At 51.2% G+C, this 21423-nt stretch overlaps 1 protein-coding gene across 2 annotated transcripts in view; it reads right to left on the reverse strand.

Annotated features, from left to right (window-relative positions):
• LOC121272973 (neurexin-2-like) overlaps positions 1–21423 on the reverse strand; it is a 2565635-nt gene that overhangs the window by 1348124 nt on the left and 1196088 nt on the right. For both annotated transcript variants that reach the window (XM_041179880.1, XM_041179879.1), the window contains exon 19: positions 19131–19169. In XM_041179880.1, coding sequence (XP_041035814.1) covers positions 19131–19169 — 39 coding nt within the window. The remainder of the gene's footprint in view (positions 1–19130; positions 19170–21423) is intronic.

A 21423-nucleotide genomic window follows, 5' to 3' on the forward strand; every position in this document is an offset into this window, starting at 1 on the left:
GGATACAGGGCCGTGGGGAGAGAGCGGGACAATGGGATTTGTTTGGGATTGATACAGGACTGTGGGGAGAGAGCAGGACAGTGGGATTAGTTTGGGATCAATACTGGGCTATGGGGAGAGAGGTGGGCAGAGGGACTAGCTTGGGATTGATATAGTGCTGCGGGGAGAGCGTGGGGCAGTGGGATTAGTTTGGGATTGATACAGGGGTATGAGAAGAGAGCGGGACAGTGAGATTAGTTTAGGATTGATACAGGGCTATGGGGAGAGAGGTGGGCAGAGGGATTAGTTTGGGATTGATACAGGGCTTTGGGGAGAGAGTCAGCAGTGGGATTAGTTTGGGATTGATACAGGGCTATGGGGAGAGAGCAGGACAGTCGGATTAGTTTGGGATTGATACAGGGCTATTGGGAGAGAGTGGGACAATGGGATTAATTTGGGATTGATACAGGGCTATGGGGAGAGAGCGGGACAGTGGGATTAGTTTGGGATTGATACTGGGCTATGGGGAGAGATCGGGGCCGTGGGATTAGTTTGGGATTGATACAGGTCTATGGGGAGAGAGTGGGACAATGGGATTAGTTTGAGGTTTATACAGGGCTCTGGGGTGAGAGGGGGACAGTGGCATTAGTTTCGGATTGATACAGGGATGTGGGGAGAGAGCGGGACAATGGGATTTGTTTGGGATTGATACAGGACTGTGGGGAGAGAGCAGGACAGTGGGATTAGTTTGGGATTGATACTGGGCTATGGGGAGAGAGGTGGGCAGAGGGATTAGTTTGGGATTGATAAAGGGCTGCGGGGAGAGCGCGGGGCAGTGGGATTAGTTTGGGATTGATACAGGGGTATGGGAAGAGAGAGGGACAGTGGGATTAGTTTGGGATTGATACAGGGCTTTGGGGAGAGAGTTGGGCAGAGGGATTAGTTTGGGATTGACACAGGGCTACGGGGAGAAATTCAGCAGTGGGATTAGTTTGGGATTGATACAGGGCTACGGGGAGAGAGCGGAGCAGTGGGATTAGTTTGTGATTGCTACAGGGCTATGGGGAGATAGCGGGGCAGTGGGATTAGTTTGGGATTGATACAGGGCTATGGGGAGATCTCAGGACAATGGGATTAGTTTGGGATTGATACAGGGCTGTGGGGAGAGAGCGGGGCAGTGGGATTAGTTTGGGATTGATACTGGGCTATGGGGAGAGAGGTGGGCAGGGGGATTACTTTGGGATTGATACGGGGCTGTGCGGAGGGAGCGGGGCAGTGGGATTAGTTTGGGATTGATACAGGGCTTTGGGGAGAGAGCGGGACAGTGGGATTAGTTTGGGATTGATACTGGGCTATGGGGAGAGAGCGGGACAGTGGGATTATTTTGGGATTTATACAGGGCTACGGGGAGAGAGCGGGACAGTGGGGTTAGTTTGGGATTGATACAGGGCTATGGGGAGAGAGCGGGGGCAGTGGGATTAGTTTGGGATTGATACAGGGCTGTGGGGAGAGAGCGGGGCAGTGGGATTACTTTGGGATTGATACAGGGCTATGGGGAGAGAGCGGGGGCAGTGGGATTAGTTTGGGATTGATACAGGGCTGTGGGGAGAGAGCGGGGCAGTGGGATTACTTTGGGATTGATACAGGGCTATGGGGAGAGAGCGGAGCAGTGGGATTAGTTTGGGATTGATAAAGGGCTATGGGGAGAGAGCAGGATAGTGGGATTAGTTTGGGATTGCTACTGGGCTATGGGGAGAGAGGTGGGCTGTGGGATTAGTTTGGGATTGATACAGGGCTATGGGGAGAGAGTGGGCCAGTGGGATTAGTTTGGGATTGATACAGGGCTGTTTGGAGAGCCCGGGGCAGTCGGATTAATTTGGGATTGATACAGGGCTGTGGGGAGAGATCGGGACAGCGGGATTAGTTTGGGATTGATACAGGGCTGTGGGGAGAGGGCAGGACCGTGGGATTAGTTTGGGATTGATACTGGGCTATGGGGAGAGAGGTGGGCAGAGGGATTAGTTTGGGATTGATACAGGGCTGCGGGGAGAGAGCGGGACAGTGGGATTAGTTTGGGATTGATACAGGGCTCTGGGGAGAGAGGTGGACAGTGGCATTAGTTTGGGATTGATACTGGCCTGTGTGAAGAGAGTGGGGCAATGGGATTAGTTTGGGATTGATACAGGGCTGTGGGGAGAGAGCGGGGCAGTGGGATTAGTTTGGGATTGATACAGGGCTGTGGGGAGAGAACAGGACAGTGTGATTAGTTTGGGATTCATACTGGGCTGTGGGGAGAGAGCTGGGCAGAGGGATTACTTTGGGATTGATACAGGGCTGTGGGGAGACAGCGGGGCAGTGGGAATAGTTTGGGATTGATACAGGGCTATGGGGAGCGAGCAGGACAGTGGGGTTAGTTTGGGGATTTATACAGGGCTATGGGGAGAGAGCGGGGCAGTGGGATTAGTTTGGAATTAATACAGGGCTATGGGGAGAGAGTGGGGCAGTGGGATTAGTTTGGGGATTGTTACAGGGCTATGGGGAGAGAGCTGGGCAGTGGGATTAGTTTGGGATTGACACAGGGCTGTGGGGAGAGAGTGGGGCAGTGGGATTAGTTTGGGGATTGTTACAGGGCTATGGGGAGAGAGGTGGGCAGTGGGATTACTTTGGGATTGATACGGGGCTGTGCGGAGGGAGCGGGGCAGTGGGATTAGATTAGGATTGATACAGGGCTATGGGGAGAGTGCGGGACAATGGGATTAGTTTGGGATTGATACAGGGCTGTGGGGATAGAGCGGGGCAGTGGCATTAGTTTGGGATTGATACAGGGCTACGGGGAGAGAGCGGAGCAGTGGGATTAGTTTGGGATTGATACAGGGCTATGGGGAGAGAGCGGGGTAGTGGGATTACTTTGGGATTGATACAGGGCTGTGGGGAGAGGGCAGGACCGTGGGATTAGTTTGGGATTGATACAGGGCTATGGGGAGAGAGCAGGACAGTGCGATTAGTTTGGGATTGATACTGGGCTATGGGGAGAGATGTGGGCAGAGGGATTAGTTCGGGATTGATACAGGGCTGCGGGGAGAGAGCGGGACAGTGGGATTAGTTTGGGATTAATACAGGGGTATGGGAAGACAGCCGGACAGTGGGATTAGTTTGGGATTGATACTGGGCTATTGGGTGAAAGGTGGGCAGAGGGATTACTTTGGGATTGATACAGGGCTGTTGCGAGAGAGCGGGGCAGTGGGATTAGTTTGCGATTGATAGAGGGCTGTGGGGAGAGAGCGGGGCAGTGGGATTACTTTGGGATTGATACAGGGCTGTGGGGAGAGAGCGGGACAGTGGGATTAGTTTGGGATTGATACAGGGCTGTGGGGAGAGGGCAGTACCGTGGGATTAGTTTGGGATTGATACTGGGCTATGGGGAGAGAGCGGGGCAGTGGGATTAGTTTGGGATTATTCTATTCCCACTTTGCCGGCGACCAGGAGAAAGAATCATGCTCAGCTTCCCTTCCAGCTGCTTTTATGTCAGGGGTGTGACCGTAGCTTTACTCTTCTGGTTCCCCCACCCTGCCCGTCGTTGGATAACACAGGTTACACCAGCGACTGACCCTGGCATCTCCCCTCTCTGAATGGACCCACTCCACACCAGGCCGTTACCAGCTGAATCAGTGGCTGAGCAGGGTTGTTCCTGAGGGTGTGGAAGTGGAAACGTCTTGCTGAGCATGCACCCCTGGCCGTGTAGAACCACCAGAACCTAACGACACAGCAGGAGGCTATTTGGCCCATCCTGCCGGGGCCAGCTCTCTGAAAGAGCTCTTCAATTAATCCCACACCACTGCTTCTGCTCTCTCCTCACAGCCCTGCAATGTTCTCCCCATCAACTAACTATCCAGTTCCCCTTTGGAAAGATACTCTTGAATCGGCTGCTGCTGCTCTTTCAGGCAACAGCAACTTGCATTCATATAGCACCTCTCACATAGGGAAAAAAACTGCCCCTGAGACCCCTCAGGAAGACTGGCTCAAGGATTACAGAAAGAAACATTGATAGCCAGCCTGACAGGAGATTTTAGGGCAATTAGCCAAAATCTTGGTCAGGAGTAAGCTTTAAGGGGAAGCGAGGAGGAGAGAGAGAGAGAGAGGCTGAGGCGCTCAGGGTGGGTACTCCAGTGCTCAGGGCCCAGGCAGCTGAAGGCCCCGGCCACAATTAAGATCCACGTCTTGCCCAGCGCAACAAACCGCTGCTTAAAAAGATTCCTCCTTCGTTTCCCCTCTGACTCTTCTTTCAATTAACTTGAATTATGCGGCACTATTATTGTCTTAAGCTGTCAACAATGAGCTGGAAATAACATCAAGGGGGTTGTAATCTGGCTGCGCAACGTTATCAACTAACTGGTATGTCCCTCTGTCCTGCCATTTTAGCAAGGGCTTTAGTTCATTTTCTGCTCCTTTAATGACTTTGTTATAAACTGCGGGCAACAGAATCCTGCGCAGAAGTGTTGTTTACAATGAATTTTGCCCATTGCCATTTCAATTGAAAGCACCAGGGTTATGGGCTTAAACAGCTCTGTCTTTAAATGAGGCACTTACAGCAAGGCTCCCCCATTTGCAAACCTTAATGTTGTGGCAGCTTAGCATTACGGGGCGTTGTTAAGCGTTGCTCGAGGTCCAACGCAAGTCCGCGGCCCAATTTCCACACGCATGCATAAACCTCAAGAGGGCATGGTTCAAGGGAGGAGGCAGAAGCGAGGCAAATCCAAGGGTAAATCCACTTGCGAGTGGGGTACCGAGGCAGACAGAGCACTTTACGCTGAGCTTGCTGGCCTCGGACAATGAGCCGGGGAGGATGGTACAATCCCCTTTTTTTATCACCCCTTCACGGGGATGTGGGGGTCGCTGGCGCAGGGCCCAGCATTTGTTGCCCATCCCTAATTGCCCCTTGAACTGAGTGGTCTCGCTCGGCCATTTCAGGGGGGCAGTTAAGGGTCAACCACATTGGCTGTGGGGGGGTGGAGCGGGGTCCGGAGTCACATGTAGGCCCAGACCAGGGTAAGGATGGGCGGATTTCCTCCCCTAAAGGGGGCATGAGTGAGCCAGATGGGTTTCTGTGACAATCGACAGTGGTTTCGCAGTCACCATTAGACTTTTAATTCCAGGTTTCTTTTTCTATTGAATTCAAATTTCACCAGCTGCCGCAGCAGGGATTCGAACCCGGTTCCCCCAGAGCGTTAGGCTGGGTATCTGGAGTACTTGTCCCAGTGAAAATACCGCTACATCCTACGTGAGTTATTGCGTGATGCTTCTCCCTATCCTCCCAGCACTGCCCATTCAGCAAGAAACACTGAAACTCAGTCCAGAGCACTGGACTCAAAGGTTATTCCAGGATAGATACTCGGTGCTATGACATGCCTCAAAGTTTGACAGGAGGTCACCACATCCAGCAGGGTCACGGTCTTGCAAAAGAATATTAAATCATCCCCGCTGGGACCCAATCTCTCAAGATACAATGAAATCCTGCTCAATAACTAGTCTGTTTTTATCCGCCCGCCCTCCCTCCCTAGCCACCCACAGCCCATCACTCACCGATCACACGCATTCATCAATCAACAATATTGATTGGGAGAGTTCACGTCATGTGCGCACAGTAGAGATTGCAAAATCTTTCGCCCAAGATCACATTTACCACAGCGCTCCTGCCTCGATTCTTCCAACCTGCCCAGCCCACTCTCTCCCTACCTCGCTTGTCCGCCCCCCCACCCCCCAGTGCAGCCTCTTTGCCTCTTGTACCCTCTCGGCCCGACAGCCGGCTCAACCTTTCAAACCTCGGTTGGAAAAAAAGCGGGACAGAACGCGGGCCTGCTCTCACTCTCCGAGGCTGACGTGAAGCTCCTGTGAGGCCTAGCGTTCGCCTGTCCTCTCTTTAAGGTGCTTGCCCATTGCAGCAACAAGAGGTCTGAACAAGTGTCCCCCCAAGTGGGCGCTGGTAAATGGTTCTGCTGTTGCAGTTTAAGATTGTCAGTTGGACTCACAGTGCGGCGCTTTTGCGTGTACTGGAAGCTACATATATTAATACACGGGGCCCTGTTTTTTTTGCAGACAGAAAGAACATGTACACACGTTTCAAGAGCCAGCCATTCCCTGACTCATTCCTCAGGGCAATGCCTTGGCCAATCAGGGTCAAGCTGTCTGGTTTAAATTTCAAGCAATGCTTGGCAGTTAACTGTCAGTCGCCATCACTGGTGCATTCTCCATGGTGACGCCTCTACCGATCAGAGCCCACTGACCACCCAATCAGCACTCTCTCCTCATGCGGTATAAATTGTTGTTTCGCCCTTACGCTGGTATTCTTGCGAAGGGTCCTGATGAGCGCAAGACGAAAAACTTCAACATATCCCTTCTTTTCAACAATACTCAAATCCTGTTCTACCAAAAAACTATTAATATCCCTTTCGTCCTTGAATCCCACCCTGCATTCCGCCTTATCACACAGACCTTCGCTTCTGTCCTACCCCACCACCCCCCTCCTGGCTTTTCTCTGCCTCTCTATCTGCTTAAAAGCCGATCGAACACTTTCCAATTCTGACAGAAGGTCTACGAGCCGACACTTCAAATCCCGATTCTCCCTCTGCCGAGGCACTGCCCGACCTGCTGAGGGTTCCCCGCCGCTTTTCTCTTCTTACTTAACAACGTCTTTGCATTCGCATAGCTCCTTTGGCATCAACCTCCGGCGGGGACAGGGCTATCCTGGGGAGCGGGCAGAGCCGGAAAACGCCGCCCGTCGCGAATTGCCCCCCTCCTCCCCACCCCCCCCACCCCCAAGTCGGCTTCGCAGGAGGGGTATCAAATACGATTCAGCACCGAGTCATTGAAACATAGAAGCTAGGAGCAGGAGGAGGCCATTCGGCCCTTCGAGCCTGCTCCGCCATTCATTATGATCATGGCTGATCATCCAACTCAATAACCTGCTTCCGCTTTCTCCCCATATCCTTTGGTCCCTTTCACCCCAAGAGCTATATCTAACTCCTTCTTGAAAACATATAATGTTTTGGTCTCAGTTACTTTCTGTAGTAGCGAATTCCACTCTCTGGGTGAAGACATTTCTCCTCATCTCAGTCCTAAATGGTCTACCCCGTATCCTCAGACTGTGATCCTTGGTTCTGGACTCCCCCCACCATCGGGAACATCCTTCCTGCATCTACCCTGTCTAGTCCTGTTAGAATTTCATAGATTTCTATGAGATCCCCCCTCATTCTTCTGAACTCTAGCGAATATAATCCTAATCAACTCAATCTCTCCTCATATGTCAGTCCCGCCATCCCAGGAATCAATCTGGTAAACCTTCGCTGCACTCTCTCGATAGCAAGAACATCCTTCCTCAGATAAGGAGACCAAAACTGCACACAATATTCCAGGTGTGGTCTCACCAAGACCCTGTACCATTGCAGCAAGATTATCCCTGCTCCTGTACTCGAATCTTCTGGCTATTACGTACTTGGGATAGGCAACCAAAAGCTTGGTCAAAGGGGCTGGATTTTTAAGGGGCATCCTGAAGATGGGGTGGTTCAGGGAGGGAGTTCCAGAGCTTAGGACCCCAGGCAGCTAAAAGCACGACCCCATCCCCACCCCCACCCCCCAAAATGGCGGGGTGGTTAAAGTTGAGGCTTTCACACAAGGCCCAGGGGAGTGTATAGATCTCAGAGGGTTGTGAGGAGGTTACAGAGGTGGGGTGAGGGTGAGGCGATGAAGGGATTTGGAAACAAGTTTGAGAATTTTAAAGTTAGACCGCAGCTAGACTTCTTCCGGATGCTTCCTTTTCTCCCCAGCCCAGGGTCGGAATGATACTCCAACTTGTCCAACTGAGCTAACAGACTCAGCACAAACGGTGAATCGATCTGACGGACATCGGATCTGTATGTTTGAGGTATTATCCTGACTAATGCATCTACTCGCTAGGCCAGGAGGAGAATGCTTTGCTGCTTCTTTAATCCTATCCTGGGATGTGGGCATCGCTGACAAGGCCAGCGTTTGCTGCCCATCCCTAACTGCCCTCGAACTGAGAGGCTTTGCCCGGCTATTTCGCGGGGTGGCTGAAAGTCAACCACATTGCCGTGGGTCTGGAGTCACATGTAGGCCAGGTCAGGTAGGGACAGCCGATTTCCTTCCCTAAAAGCCATTTGTGAACCAGATGGGTTAAAAAGAAACAGGCAACAATTATTGTTATGATCACTATTACCAAGATCCGCTTCACATTCCAGATGCATTACTGGAATTTAAATTCCACCAGTTGCCGTGGTGGGATTAGAACTCATGTCCCTGGTGAATAGGTGGGTTATTAGTCTAGTGAGGTTGCCACTACCCCATCAGCACCCCTGTTGAAGCTGTAGCAACCGCATCACCTTCTGAGAAGCGGAGACAGGCAGTGATGGAGCACACAGGCACCAGAGAGGGAAGACGTCACTTAGTAAGAACAGAGGTCAGTCATCAAGCAGTACAGCTTCAGCCACAGCCCAGTGGTATTATGATGGCCAATGAATCAGGAAGTTGCGGGACCAAGACTCACTCCAGAAAGTTGGGGTGCATAATGCAGGCTGACGCCTCCAGTGCAGTGGTGCTGCACTGCCGGAGGTGCCGTCTTTTGGACGGAGTGTTAAACTGGGGCTGTGTTTGCCCTTGTCGACGACTGTGAAACCTCTTATGGCCATGAGGGTGAGCAAGAGCAGGGGAGAGTCCGCCACGGTGTCTCGGTTAAATATTTACCCCTCAGTCAACATCTGCTTAAAACGCTCAATTTGGTTATTCCCATATTGCTGCTTGTGGGAGCTTGCTGTGCGCAAATTGGCTGCCGCGTTTCCTGCCTCAGAAGGGCGACTGGAATTCAAAAAGTGCATTATTGGCTGTAAAGGGCTTTGGGGGTTTCCTGAGGTTGCAGAAGGCGCCACAGAAATGCACGCTTTCTCTCTGGCTTACATTCCCTGTATTGGCCTGACCACGGTCAGTATTACCACCCCCCCTTCATCCACCACCCTCCCAGCGAGGACAGCAGGCGCTCGCTGAGCCTCGCGCGCAGGAGGAGTGGGGAGTTACGGTAAAGAGAAAAAAAATCTGTCAATTGTCTGAGGAACCGGGGAGGCATCTTCACCGGCTTGTGCGGGGTGAGGAGTGGGGTGGGGGGGTGGGGGGGGGGTGGGAAATGGGATGAAGCTCGTCAACCTGGTTTTTACCAAGTAAGCCCATTTAGATTCGCCCGGGCCACTGTCCCCATGGCGACGAGAAACCTAGACACGTTGTGAGAGAAAAGAACGCACGTCCTTCGCGATTGTGTGTTGCGATCAGAGCCCACCATCTCAGAAGTTGGCTGCCTCTGCGCTGCCTGGAGGGGGCGCTGGAGGCACCTTCGAACGTGGTTTCCAGAGGGGAACTGGGGACAATTACCTGGAAAGAAAAGAACTTTTGGGCTCGCAGGAAAGCTGAGGGGGGAGGGGTGGGGCAGGAACTAGCTGAGTTGCCCTTGCGGAGAGCCAGCACCGGTACGATGGACTGAATGGCCTCCTTCGGTCCTGTAACCGTGTTGTTTTTTTTTACGATAATCGATTATTGTTGCCGTGGTCACCACGACTAAGACTAGCTTTCAATTCCAGATTCATCAATTAAATTTAGATTCCCCTAGCGGCTGTGGTGGGATCTGAACCCCCCTTCAGAGCATTAGCTTGGACCTCTAGATTACTAGTCCAGTAATATTATCACAGCAGGGGGCTGGTGCTATAGTGATAATGGCTAACATTCCGTAGACCCAGGGTAGCGCTCTGGGAACCTGTGTTTCAATCCCACCACAGCAGAATCCAATAAAAATCTGGAATTAAAACCATTGTCACAAAAGCCCATTTGGTTCACTAATGCCCTTTAAGGGAAGGAATCTACCAGACTCCACAGCAACGTGGTTGAACCTTAAATGCCCCCTGGACATTGCCAAATAGGCAATAAATGCTGGCTGTACAGTACTGAGGCTCTTATTTAAAAACAAGTTCGGAGAAGGTTTACCAGACTAATACCAGGGATGGGCGGGCTGTCTTATGAGGGATAGCAGCAGTTCAGAGAAGGTTTACTAGACTAATACCAGGAATGGGTGGGTTGTCTTATGAGGCTTAGGAGCAGTTCAGAGAAGGTTTACTAGACTAATACCAGGAATGTTATGAGGAAAGGCTGGACAGGTTAGGCTTGTATCCACTGGAATTAAGTGTAAGAGGTGACTTGATTGAAACGTGTAAGATCCTGAGGGGACTTGACAGGGTGAATGTGGAGAGGGTGTTTCCTCTTGTAGGAGAATCTAGAACTCATTGAAAGCAGAGATGAGGAGAGATATTTTCTCTCAGAGGGTGGTGAGTCTTTGGAACTCTCTTCCTCAAAAGGCAGTGGAAGCAGAGCCTTTGAATATTTTTAACACAGAGGTAGGGTAGATTCTTGATTAACAAGGGGGCTGAAAGGTTATCGGGGGGGGGTTACAATCAGGGCAGCCACGATCTTATTGAAGGGGGGGGAGCAGGCTCGAGAGGCCGAGTTGCCTCGTCCTGGCTCCTAATTTGGATGTTCACACGACTTTCCTCTACAATAGCCCCGCCGGCTGTACCTCACTCTTCAGAGCGACTCCCGCCCGTTCATCCTTCACCAGGAGCTCCGTCAGGAGCGTGGGTGACTTGGTTTCGAAGTCCTTCGAGCACCTGAACGTCAAGCGTCGTGACAAGTGATGGGATTTGCTTTGCCACATCTCTGGGAGGTGGATATTGTCGCCCGTGCGTTATACCGCCTTCGGATAAGCGAGGCCACACAAGCGCCATCCAATGTTTGGAAGGCTTCCTTAGAATCCAACCGAACGACGCGCTCCAGCGCCCTGGGATTACTGCTGTTCCGAAGCGATTGGGTGAGAGGAGAGGTTCAGGAGAAATATGACGAACAGCCCGTTTTCACACCCCACCCCAACCCATCCTGATCCCAAAAAGGACAGAAACCTCTACCAAAGGTTTATATCGAACGTAAGCTAAATGCAAAGCAGGCCCTTGTGTCAGGCGAAACCTTGCTGAATTTAGCCATCCAATACCACGGCTCAAGAAAGCGGCTCACTGCCATCTTCCCCAGGGCAATTAAGGGTGGGCAATAAAGGCTGACCCTATCCAGTGGCACCCACATCCCGTTAATGAATTTTTTTTAAAAAGTCCTCACGGAAAGGGGCATTTTTGGGGGCTGAATTGGGCACTGGCACAGTGGGGCAATATGGGGCAACAGCTTCCCCAGACACTGAGGGGTTGGATTTCCATGGAGGCTGGACTCCTCGGACCTTTAGAAATGGCCAGCGGGACGCGGAGGGAAAAGGCCCCACCCCCCATTTCTGACAGACCCATATTTGTGCCTAGCAAGGGGCCGGGGCTCGATTTGCATGGGGCGGGGTGGTAGGAGAGACCTGAACTCAGCAGGACCATTTGAACTTGGTGCTGCATTCAAACAGACTCCATTTTGGTAGTTGCAAGGGCCTTAACTCACAGTTTGGGAGTCACGCATTGATGGAGTGGATGGAAACACTCTTGAAGGGCAGATAAGGTCTGCTTAAGTGCCATGATCTGAAGTTTTATAAATCCCCTGCTCTTTAAACATGAAAAAAAAAGCTTAAGCTGTCAGAGTTAAAATAAAAGCTCTGTTGAACTGCTTTGATTCACAGGACATCTGGTGTAAGTTTAAAAAAAACACCTGGCCACGCTGTTTCAATAGATATCTTTATTGTCATTTCCCCAAGGGCTGCCATTATGTTATCATGAATGCTTGGCTGAGTTTCAAATGCTACAATTATCTCATCAGAGATGCACTCCCTCAGTACTGACCCTCCAACAGTGCAGCACTCCCTCAGCACTGATCCTCCGACAGTGCAGCACTTCCTCTACGCTACCCATCTGACAGTTAGGAATCACTCAGTACTTTCCCTCCGACAGTGTGACAGTCTCTCAGTCTAAAACATTTGCAATCATCTTCAGCCAGAAGTCCCGAGAGGATGATGCCTCTCAGTGTCCTCCTGAGGTGCCCAGCATCTTAGGTTCCGCCAATTCGATTCACTCCACATGATACCAAGAAACAGCTGAAGGCATTGGATACTGCAAAGGCTGTGGGCCCTGACAATATTCCAGCAATAGTACTGAGGACATGTGCTCCAGAACTTGCTGTGCCTCTAGCCAAGCTGTTCCAGTACAGCTACAACACTGGCATCTACCTGCCGATATGGAAAATTGCCCAGGTATGTCCTGTACACAAAAAGCAGGACAAATCCAACCCAGCCAATTACCACCTCATCAGTTTACTCTCGATCATCAACGCTTCATCAATGACCTTCCTTCCATCATAAGATCAGAAGTGGGGATGTTCGCTGATGATTGCACAATGTTCAGCACCATTCGCGACTCCTCAGATACTGAAGCAGTCCATGTCCAAAAGCAGCAAGACCTGGACAATATCCAGGCCTGGGCTGACAAGTGGCAAGTAACACTCACGCCACACAAGTGTCAGGCAATGACCATCTCCAACAAGAGAGAATCCAACCATCGCCCCTTGACATTCAATGGCATTACCATCACTGAATCCCCCACTATCAACATCCTGAGGGTTACCATTGATCAAAAATTGAACTGGACCAGCCATATAAATACTGTGGCTACAAGAGCAGGTCAGAGGCTGGGAATCCTGCAGTGAGTAACTCACCTCCTGACTCCCTAAAGCCTGTCCACCATCTACAAGGCACAAGTCAGGAGTGTGATGGAATACTCCCCACTTGCCTGGATGAGTGCAGCTCCCACAACACTCAAGAAGCTCGACACCATCCAGGACAAAGCAGCCCCGCTTGATTGGCACCCCACCCACAAACATTCACTCCCTCCACCACCGACGCACAGTAGCAGCAGTGTGTGTACCATCTACAAGATGCACTGCAGCAACTCACCAAGGCTCCTTCGACAGCACCTTCCAAACCTATGACCTCTACCATCTAGAAGGACAAGGGCAGTAGACACATGGGAACACCACCACCCGCAAGTTCCCCTCCAAGTCACTCACCATCCTGACTTGGAAATATATTGGCCGTTCCTTCACTGTCGCTGGGTCAAAATCCTGGAACTCCCTCCCTAACAGCATGGTGGGTGTACCTACACCACAGGGACTGCAGCGGCTCAAGAAGGCGGCTCACCCACCACCTTCTCAAGGGGCAATTAGGGATGGGCAAGAAAGGCTGGGCCTTACCAATGACACCCGCATCCCGGGAGAGATTGAACAAAGGGTCAACACGACGGCGCTCCCTCAGTACTGGGAGCGTCACTCCCTCAAGCAGGAATCAAGCCCACGGCGTCGTCTGACTGAGGGACCGAGTGATACTCCGCTGAGCCGAAAACGGAAACGTGCGGCACAATGGGGAAGAAAATTCAGGGGGTGAATCACCGTACCAGCCCTGTAATGGTTTCGTACCCAGCACAAAGCACTCCAGGCTTTAAGTGCAGCAACGGTTCCCACACAGCGAAAAAATATGGATTTTAAAAAAAAAAATTAATAACTTGAGGGAGGATTTTCTGTCCCCAGGGATGAATGGAGACCATCACATCACAGTTAAGTGTTTGACAGTCACGGTATAATTATATGCTGTTAGAAAGCGTATTGTAAATTAAATGCCTTGACAAGATGGAGTCTTGCACAGGTCATGAGAAACTGTATTCGGAGGAGTAAAAAGGGCCTTTTCTGTTTAATGCAATTTGTCGGTGCCACGCGCTGCCTGGAATTCCTGTGCTCCGGTTATACAGTGCGGGGATTATTTAAAGGGAGAATACTAATTTAATATCTCACTGCCTCCGGAGCTGCCTGGAGTGAAGCAGCAGCGTCGCTCTCCCCCACCTCGACAGCCGCGCACTGTCTCCGGCGTGGACCGTCAAACCAAAGGGCCTCCGCGTGGCCGAAGGCTCTCGCAGCCGAACGGCCGGCAGGCACACCTGCTTTGGAAACCCGACCGGCCGAGCGCGGGTGCGACAATGAAGCGGGGGGGGCCATCTTTCAGAGGGACCGGTGGGACTTGAGGGCCCGCTGGCTTCCTTGAATGTTTACACAGAGCCCGACCGATCCCTCCTGTGTCCTGGCCAATGTTTCTTGCTTCGCTGGAACCCCCTCAAACTAGCATCGCCTGAAGTGGATGACTGCTCAGTCATTCGTGCCTTAATTGCAATTTCACTGTCTCCAGTGCCTGAGCTTTTTTAAACTAACGCGGTGCCCTCGACAGCAATGGGCACTGACTGCCTGGGTGAGTGCAGCCCCAACAACACTCAAGAAGCTGGACACCATCTAGGACAAAGCAGCCCTGCTTGATTGGCACCCCATCCACAAACATTCACTCCCTCCACCACCGACGCACAGTAGCAGCAGTGTGTGTACCATCTACAAGATGCACCGCAGCAACTCACCAAGGCTCCTTCGACAGCACCTTCCAAACCCACAACCTCTAACATCTAGAAGGACAAGGGCAGCAGACACATGGGGAACACCACCCACCTGCAAGTTCCCCCCACAAGTCACTCACCATCCTGACTTGGAAATATATCGGCCGTTCCTTCACTGTCGCTGGGTCAAAATCCTGGAACTCCCTCCCTAACAGCACTGTGGGTGTACCTACACCACAGGGACTGCAGGGGCTCAAGAAGGTGGTTCACCACCACCTTCTCAAGGGGGCAATTAGGGATGGGCAATAAATGCTGGGCCAAGCCACCGACGCCCACATCCTGTGAACGAATAAAAAGAATGGCATAAAAATAAGCCTTTTCCTTTTCTTTACCGAAGACTAACATATTTGTCTCCAGCTCGCCCACTGGTTGTTGTAAATGCCTGAATGCCATGCAAGCACCGAAGAACTTTGTGGGTGAAGGTATTAAATGGGGGTGGATGCAGGGGGCCAGAATTGAATATCACCGATCAATCCATGCGTCAGGAAGCTATTAATGTATATAATATTATTGGAAAATACTTTCTCTTTTAAAGTGGAGGTTGAGCCTGTGGGTGTGACTGAATTGGATTAAAGCCAGCTTGCCTGGGCGCTTTGATGTGTACTCGTTTCGAGATGTAAACAGTGAGATAGTGTGCATTTGCATTTTTTGAATAGAGCATTCAAGAAGTCGGGTGAAAACTGATGCCTATCCAGCAGCCACCAAGCAATATGTTTGTCTGACTAATAAAATTGCAACGGTGAAAAGGGGCTTCATTGTTAAAAGGTGAAGTTCAAAGAAGCTGGTGATACAATGAGAATTTGAATTCAATCAGCGGGGGTAGGTATAACTTCAGTAGTTTTCGGGTGTGAGAGCAGAGGCAATGTGAGATCAAAAGGCAGCTGCAAGCCTCCAACTGGCTTCACAGGAACCAAAGTGGAAAGAAACTCATTTTGAATTCGTCAGGTGAAAAAGCTTTGCCTGGTGCCTGGTTAAGTCTATGGGTTGCTGTTGCCTTAATGGAGATTAGTTTGGGGATTTGTTAAAAGTTATGATAGTGGTAATTTGTAGCCATGTATATAAATGTATATATATATCTATTTTAACCTGTGTAAATTAATAAAATGTTTCATTTCATTCAATGTGAAGCCTCAAGAGCTGCATTGGCCAGAACACCCTGCACCAAATGCATATTCAATGTTGGGCCTCGGGCCGAGTTTACGGTGGACTGGTGGACCTGAATATCAGGTCGCTGCACAGATCATGGGGGTGGAATTTCGGGGCAGAAGGTAGGCGATCAGGAGAGGCTGGAGGGCGAGCGAGTAACGCTCACCAGGACAGCCGTGCAGCTGACTGTGCCTCTTCAGGGCCGCGACAAGTTCGATTCAGCACACGCCAACACCCACCCCCCCCCCACCACCGCTCCTAAAACTTCTTTACCACACGAATTCCAGGCCCAAGGACCCCTGAATTGCTTCCCCCCACACCCCCACCCCTCACCCCTGATAGGGCTGACTCACATACCTGCGGCAACGGACAGAATGGGCATGCGGACCCACCCCCCCCCCCCCACCCCCCCCCACCCCCCCCCCCCCCCCCCCCCCCCCCACCCCCACCCCGCCATTCCAGACGCCGAGGCCTGTAAAACAGGCATGGCGCCAACTCGTTTCTAGGCCCGAGCGTTTCTACGGCGACACTCAGCTCAGGAGTGACCTGAAGCCAGCTGGGTGAAGTAATCTGTCACTGGTGGATGGATAAAATTAATGAGCATGCTAAATAGCCTTCAGTAAAAGGGAGAGTTATTTACAGTTACATCTTTCAAACTATAAATTGCATACTGGGGAGCGCATTGCTCAATGCGTCAAGGCAACACAGAGGCTCACATAAGGGAGCACCACTAAATGGATTGACAACGTATCGATAGTACAAGTTTCATGATAGCACAAAGAAGACCCTGCTCTCCAACACGAATTTTTTTGATCCTTTCATCTGGTGTGGGCGTCGCTGGCTGGGCCCAGCATTTATTGCCCATCCCTAATTGCCCCCTTGAGAAGGTGGGGGTGAGCTGCCTTCTTGAGCCGCTCCAGTCCCTGTGGTGTAGGTACACCCACAGTGTTTTTAAGGAGGGAGTTCCAGGATTCTGACCCAGCGACAGTGAAGGAACAGCCGATATATTTCCAAGTCAGGATGGTGAGTGGCTCGGAGGGGAACTTGCAGCTGGTGGTGTTCCCCATGTGTCTGCTGCTCTTGTCCTTCTAGATGGTAGAGGTCATAGGTTTGGAAGGTGCTGTCGAAGGAGCCTTGGTGAGTTGCTGCAGTGCATCTTGTGGATGGTACACACACTGCTGCTACTGTGCGTCGGTGGTGGAGGGAGTGAATGTTTGTAGATGGGGTGCCAATCAAGCGGGGCTGCTTTGTCCCGGACGGTGTCGAGCTTCTTGAGTGTTGCTGGAGCTGCACTCATCCAGGCAAGTGGGGAGTATTCCATCACACTCCTGACTTGTGCCTTGTAGATGGTGGACAGGCTTTGGGGAGTCAGGAGGTGAGTTACTCAATGCAGGATTCCCAGCCTCTGACCTGCTCTTGTAGCCACAGTATTTATATGGCTGGTCCAGTAGAGTTTCTGGTCAATGGTAACCCCCAGGATGTTGATGGTGGTATGGTATTCAGTGATGGTAATGCCACTGAATGTCATGAGAAGGTGCTGTGTGCTTGCTAGACTGGATAAGACAGCTGGCGTAAAATTTGAACTAAGTACCATGGGGCAATCTCACTCCATTTTTCCAGTGACAGCTCAGAGCTCAACCCTGGGAGGCTGGTGACAATCCACGCGTCCTCTCCCTGATGTGAGAGGAGGAGCTCAGCTTCAAGCAAGAATGTTTCTTGCCAACGGGCCGACTACCCTCCAAGGGACTTGTACCCTGCGCTGGTGAGGGATTTCGAGTGAGGGGTACCACAAATGAACTGCCAAATGTTCAGCCACCACCCGCACAGGAAATCTGACTGAGTCGGCCAGCCCATGTCTCTCGCGTGGTTGACTGCGGTGTCCGCAAGCCGATTGTCCACGGGGAGATGACTCAAATCACACGACCCCAACGTTGGTCGGTACAAGTGACACCAGGACACTCTAAAGAGGAGCCCTACGGGCTGCAGTCTACCTCTCGCCAGGAGATACCTCAGCCAACCGGCTCGCGTTGGAGGTACGCATTGACATTGGGGTCAGTAGGCTTCAAGGACCCGCAACGCCCGGGTGCCGAGGGGAGGTCCAAGGGCAAGGTGCAGCCGCAGAGGTTCCCCAAGAACCACCGCCAACCGTGATGCGTAGCCAGTCCCCTGGACGGCCGTGCCCATCTCGGGTTGGACTCTTCAGCCGTGAGGGTAACCACAGAAGATGAAGTCGCTTGCAGCTTGGACGTTCCCAATACTGGGAGGGAGTCCACCAAACCTGTCCTGGGAGTGTTTGGTGGGGACAGTGTAGAGGGAGCTTTACTCTGTATGTAACCCTGTGCTGTACCTGTCCTGGCAGTGTTTGGTGGGGACAGTGTAGAGGGAGCTTTACTCTGTATGTAACCCTGTGCTGTACCTGTCCTGGGAGTGTTTGGTGGGGACAGTGTAGAGGGAGCTTTACTCTGTATCTAACCCTGTGCTGTACCTGTCCTGGGAGTGTTTGATGGGGACACTGTAGAGGGAGCTTTACTCTGTATCTAACTCCGTGCTGTACCTGTCCTGGGAGGGTTTGATGGGGACAGTGTAGAGGGAACTTTACTCTGTATCTAACCCCGTGCTATACCTGTCCTGGGAGTGTTTGATGGAGACAGTGCAGAGGGAACTTTACTCTGTATCTAACCCCATGCTATACCTGTCCTGGGAGTGTTTGATGGAGACAGTGCAGAGGGAACTTTACTCTGTATCTAACCCTGTGCTGTACCTGTCCTGGGAGTGTTTGATGGAGACAGTGTAGAGGGAGGTTTACTCTGTATCTAACCCCGTGCTGTACCTGTCCTGGGAGTGTTTGATGGAGACAGTGCAGAGGGAACTTTACTCTGTATCTAACCCCGTGCTATACCTGTTATGGGAGTGTTTGATGGGGACAGTGTAGAGGGAGCTTTACTGTGAATCTAACCCCGTGCTGTACCTAGAGAACAAAATGAGGAAAGCAGTCCAATCCCCAGCACTGACGTCTCTAACCTTGATAAGCTGAATACATAAGTTAATGCGGAGACAAGAATAGCTGAATCTTCATGGCTGTGCTATTGCTGGATGCTGATTGAGTGCATTCCACACTGTGAAAGAGCATTTTCTTCACCTAACCTCCATACACAGTGAATCACTGAAGCACCTCAGCACCTGGGGACAGCTTTGCCGGGCGACTGTTAATTTTAAATAACTTGCATTATCCATGTGAGGGTGCTGTATTTGTTAACAACTGCTTAAGAAATGGACGCCCATTTTATTCAAACATGACAGCCCATGGATTCATAATTCAATAAGAGGAGTAATTCAAGCCTTTGTACCTTCCTACTGTTCTGTATTCCTCAAACGATCGTGGATCAGGCTGCTCGGTTTAATTTTAGCCCTCTCCCTAACAGAACGTGGCCGAATATAGCGCCAAGACTGAGAGACACAGGTCTCACCTTTTTTTTGGCAAGAGGTGCGGAGTGCAGGAACTTTTTTTTTTCACAGCGAGTGGCGATGACCTGGAACTCGCTGCCCACGAGGTGGGGGGGGGGGGGGGGGAGGGGCGGAGACGATGAATGATCTCCGAGGGGAATTGGATGGGCTCTCGAGGGAAATAAACTTGCTGGGATAGGGCGGGTGGGGGGTGGAATGGGACAGACTGGGTTGGTGTGCAGAGAGCAGGCATGAACTCAAAGGGTTAAACGGCCTCCTTCTACGCGGCGATGTCTCTGTAGCTCTGTGGCATTTCTTGCTTCTTAGATAACTTTCAGAGGTAAACCACAGCTCTCTTCCCCCTCGAAAAGTATCTGCAATGGCCCTGGGCCATCGCTCAGTGACTAAAACACCCAGGATCGTGAACAGAAAACACACAACAATGTGAATTGGGAGCAGGAGCAGGCCATTCGGCCCTTCGAGCCTGCTCTCTCTCCTTCAAAAAAATCATGACTGATCTGACTGTGGCCTCAACTGCACATTCCAGCCTAACACCACCCGATTACCTTTGACCCCGCCTTGTTAGTCAAGAATCGACCTACCTCCACCTTAAAAATATTGTGACCCAACCCCCACCAGTCTCTGGGGAAGAGAGTTCCAAACATTCATGACCCTTGAGAGAAAAAATTTCTCCTCACCTCCTCATCTTAAGTGGGAGACCCCTAGCTCTAGTCTCCCCGAAAAGGGAAAACATGCTTTCACCCCCACTCTGTCAAGCCTTCTCAGGGTCTTATTAATGTCCTCGAGCGCAGAATTATCCTGAGCAACCTGAAAATTTATTTTAGGTTATAAGCCAAAGTTCATTTAACCCACAGATGGGTCAAAATGTACATTAAATGCAGAAGTTCAAACTCTGATAACACGTTAAATTAAAAAAATTGGTCATTATCAATTGCTCACCAAATTCATCACTACCTTTTGCAAGACATGGTCGGTCCATACTTCAAGTTGTAATTATGGAAACTATTTAGTCTAACTAGTTTGAAGGTGGATAACATCCAGGTGTCAATTTGATTGACAGTTCACTTCATTGGCACGCTGTCCCCCACCATCATCAAAATCCAATCCCTCCACCTTCTTCAACATTCACTCCCTCCACCACCTTCAACATTCACTCCCTCCACCACCTTCAACACTCACTCCCTCCACCACCTTCAACATTCACTCCCTCCACCACCTTCAACATTCACTCCCTCCACCACCTTCAACACTCACTCCCTCCACCACCTTCAACATTCACTCCCTCCACCACCTTCAACACTCACTCCCTTCACCACCTTCAACACTCACTCCCTTCACCACCTTCAACACTCACTCCCTCCACCACCTTCAACATTCATTCCCTCCACCAACTTCAACATCCACCCCCTCCACCACCTTCAACACTCACTCCCTCCACCACCTTCAACACTCACTCCCTCCACCACCTTCAACACTCACTCCCTCCACCACCTTCAACATTCAACCCCTTCACCACCTTCAACACTCAGTCCCTCCACCACCTTCAACACTCACTCCCTACACCACCGTCAACATTCACTCCCTCCACCACCTTCAACATCCACCCCCTCCACCACATTCAACACTCACTCACTCCGCCACCAACATTCACTCGCTCCACCACCGTAAAAATTCACTCCCTCCACCACCTTCAACACTAACTCCCCCCACCACCTTCAACATCCACCCCTTCCACCACCTTCAACATTCACTCCCTCCACCACCAAAATTCACTCCCTCCACCACATTCAACATTCACTCCCTCCAACAACTTCAACATTCACTCCCTCCACCACCTTCAAGACTCACTCCCTCCGCCACCAACATTCACACCCTCCACCACTTTCAACATTCACTCCCTCCAACAACTTCAACACTAACTCCCTCCAACACCTTCAATACTCACTCCCTCCACCACCTTCAACACCAACTCCCTCAACCACCTTCAACATTCACACCCTCCAACAACTTCAACATTCACCCCCTCCACCAGCTTCAACACTCACTCCCTCCACCACCTACAACCTTCACTCCCTCCAACACCTTCAACACTCACGCCCTCCAACTTCAACATTCACTCCCTCCACATTCTTCAGCACTCACTCCCTCCACCGCCTTCAACATTCACTCCCTTTCACCACCTTCAACACTCACTCCCTCCTCCACCTTCAACACTCAGTCCCTCCACCACCTTCAACAGTCCAACCCTCCACAATCTTCAACAGTCAATCCCTCCACCACCTACAACCTTCACTCCCTCCAACACCTTCAACACTCACGCCCTCCAACT

This window comes from Carcharodon carcharias, chromosome 37 (assembly GCF_017639515.1).
Source record: "Carcharodon carcharias isolate sCarCar2 chromosome 37, sCarCar2.pri, whole genome shotgun sequence".
Taxonomy (NCBI): Eukaryota; Metazoa; Chordata; class Chondrichthyes; order Lamniformes; family Lamnidae; genus Carcharodon; species Carcharodon carcharias.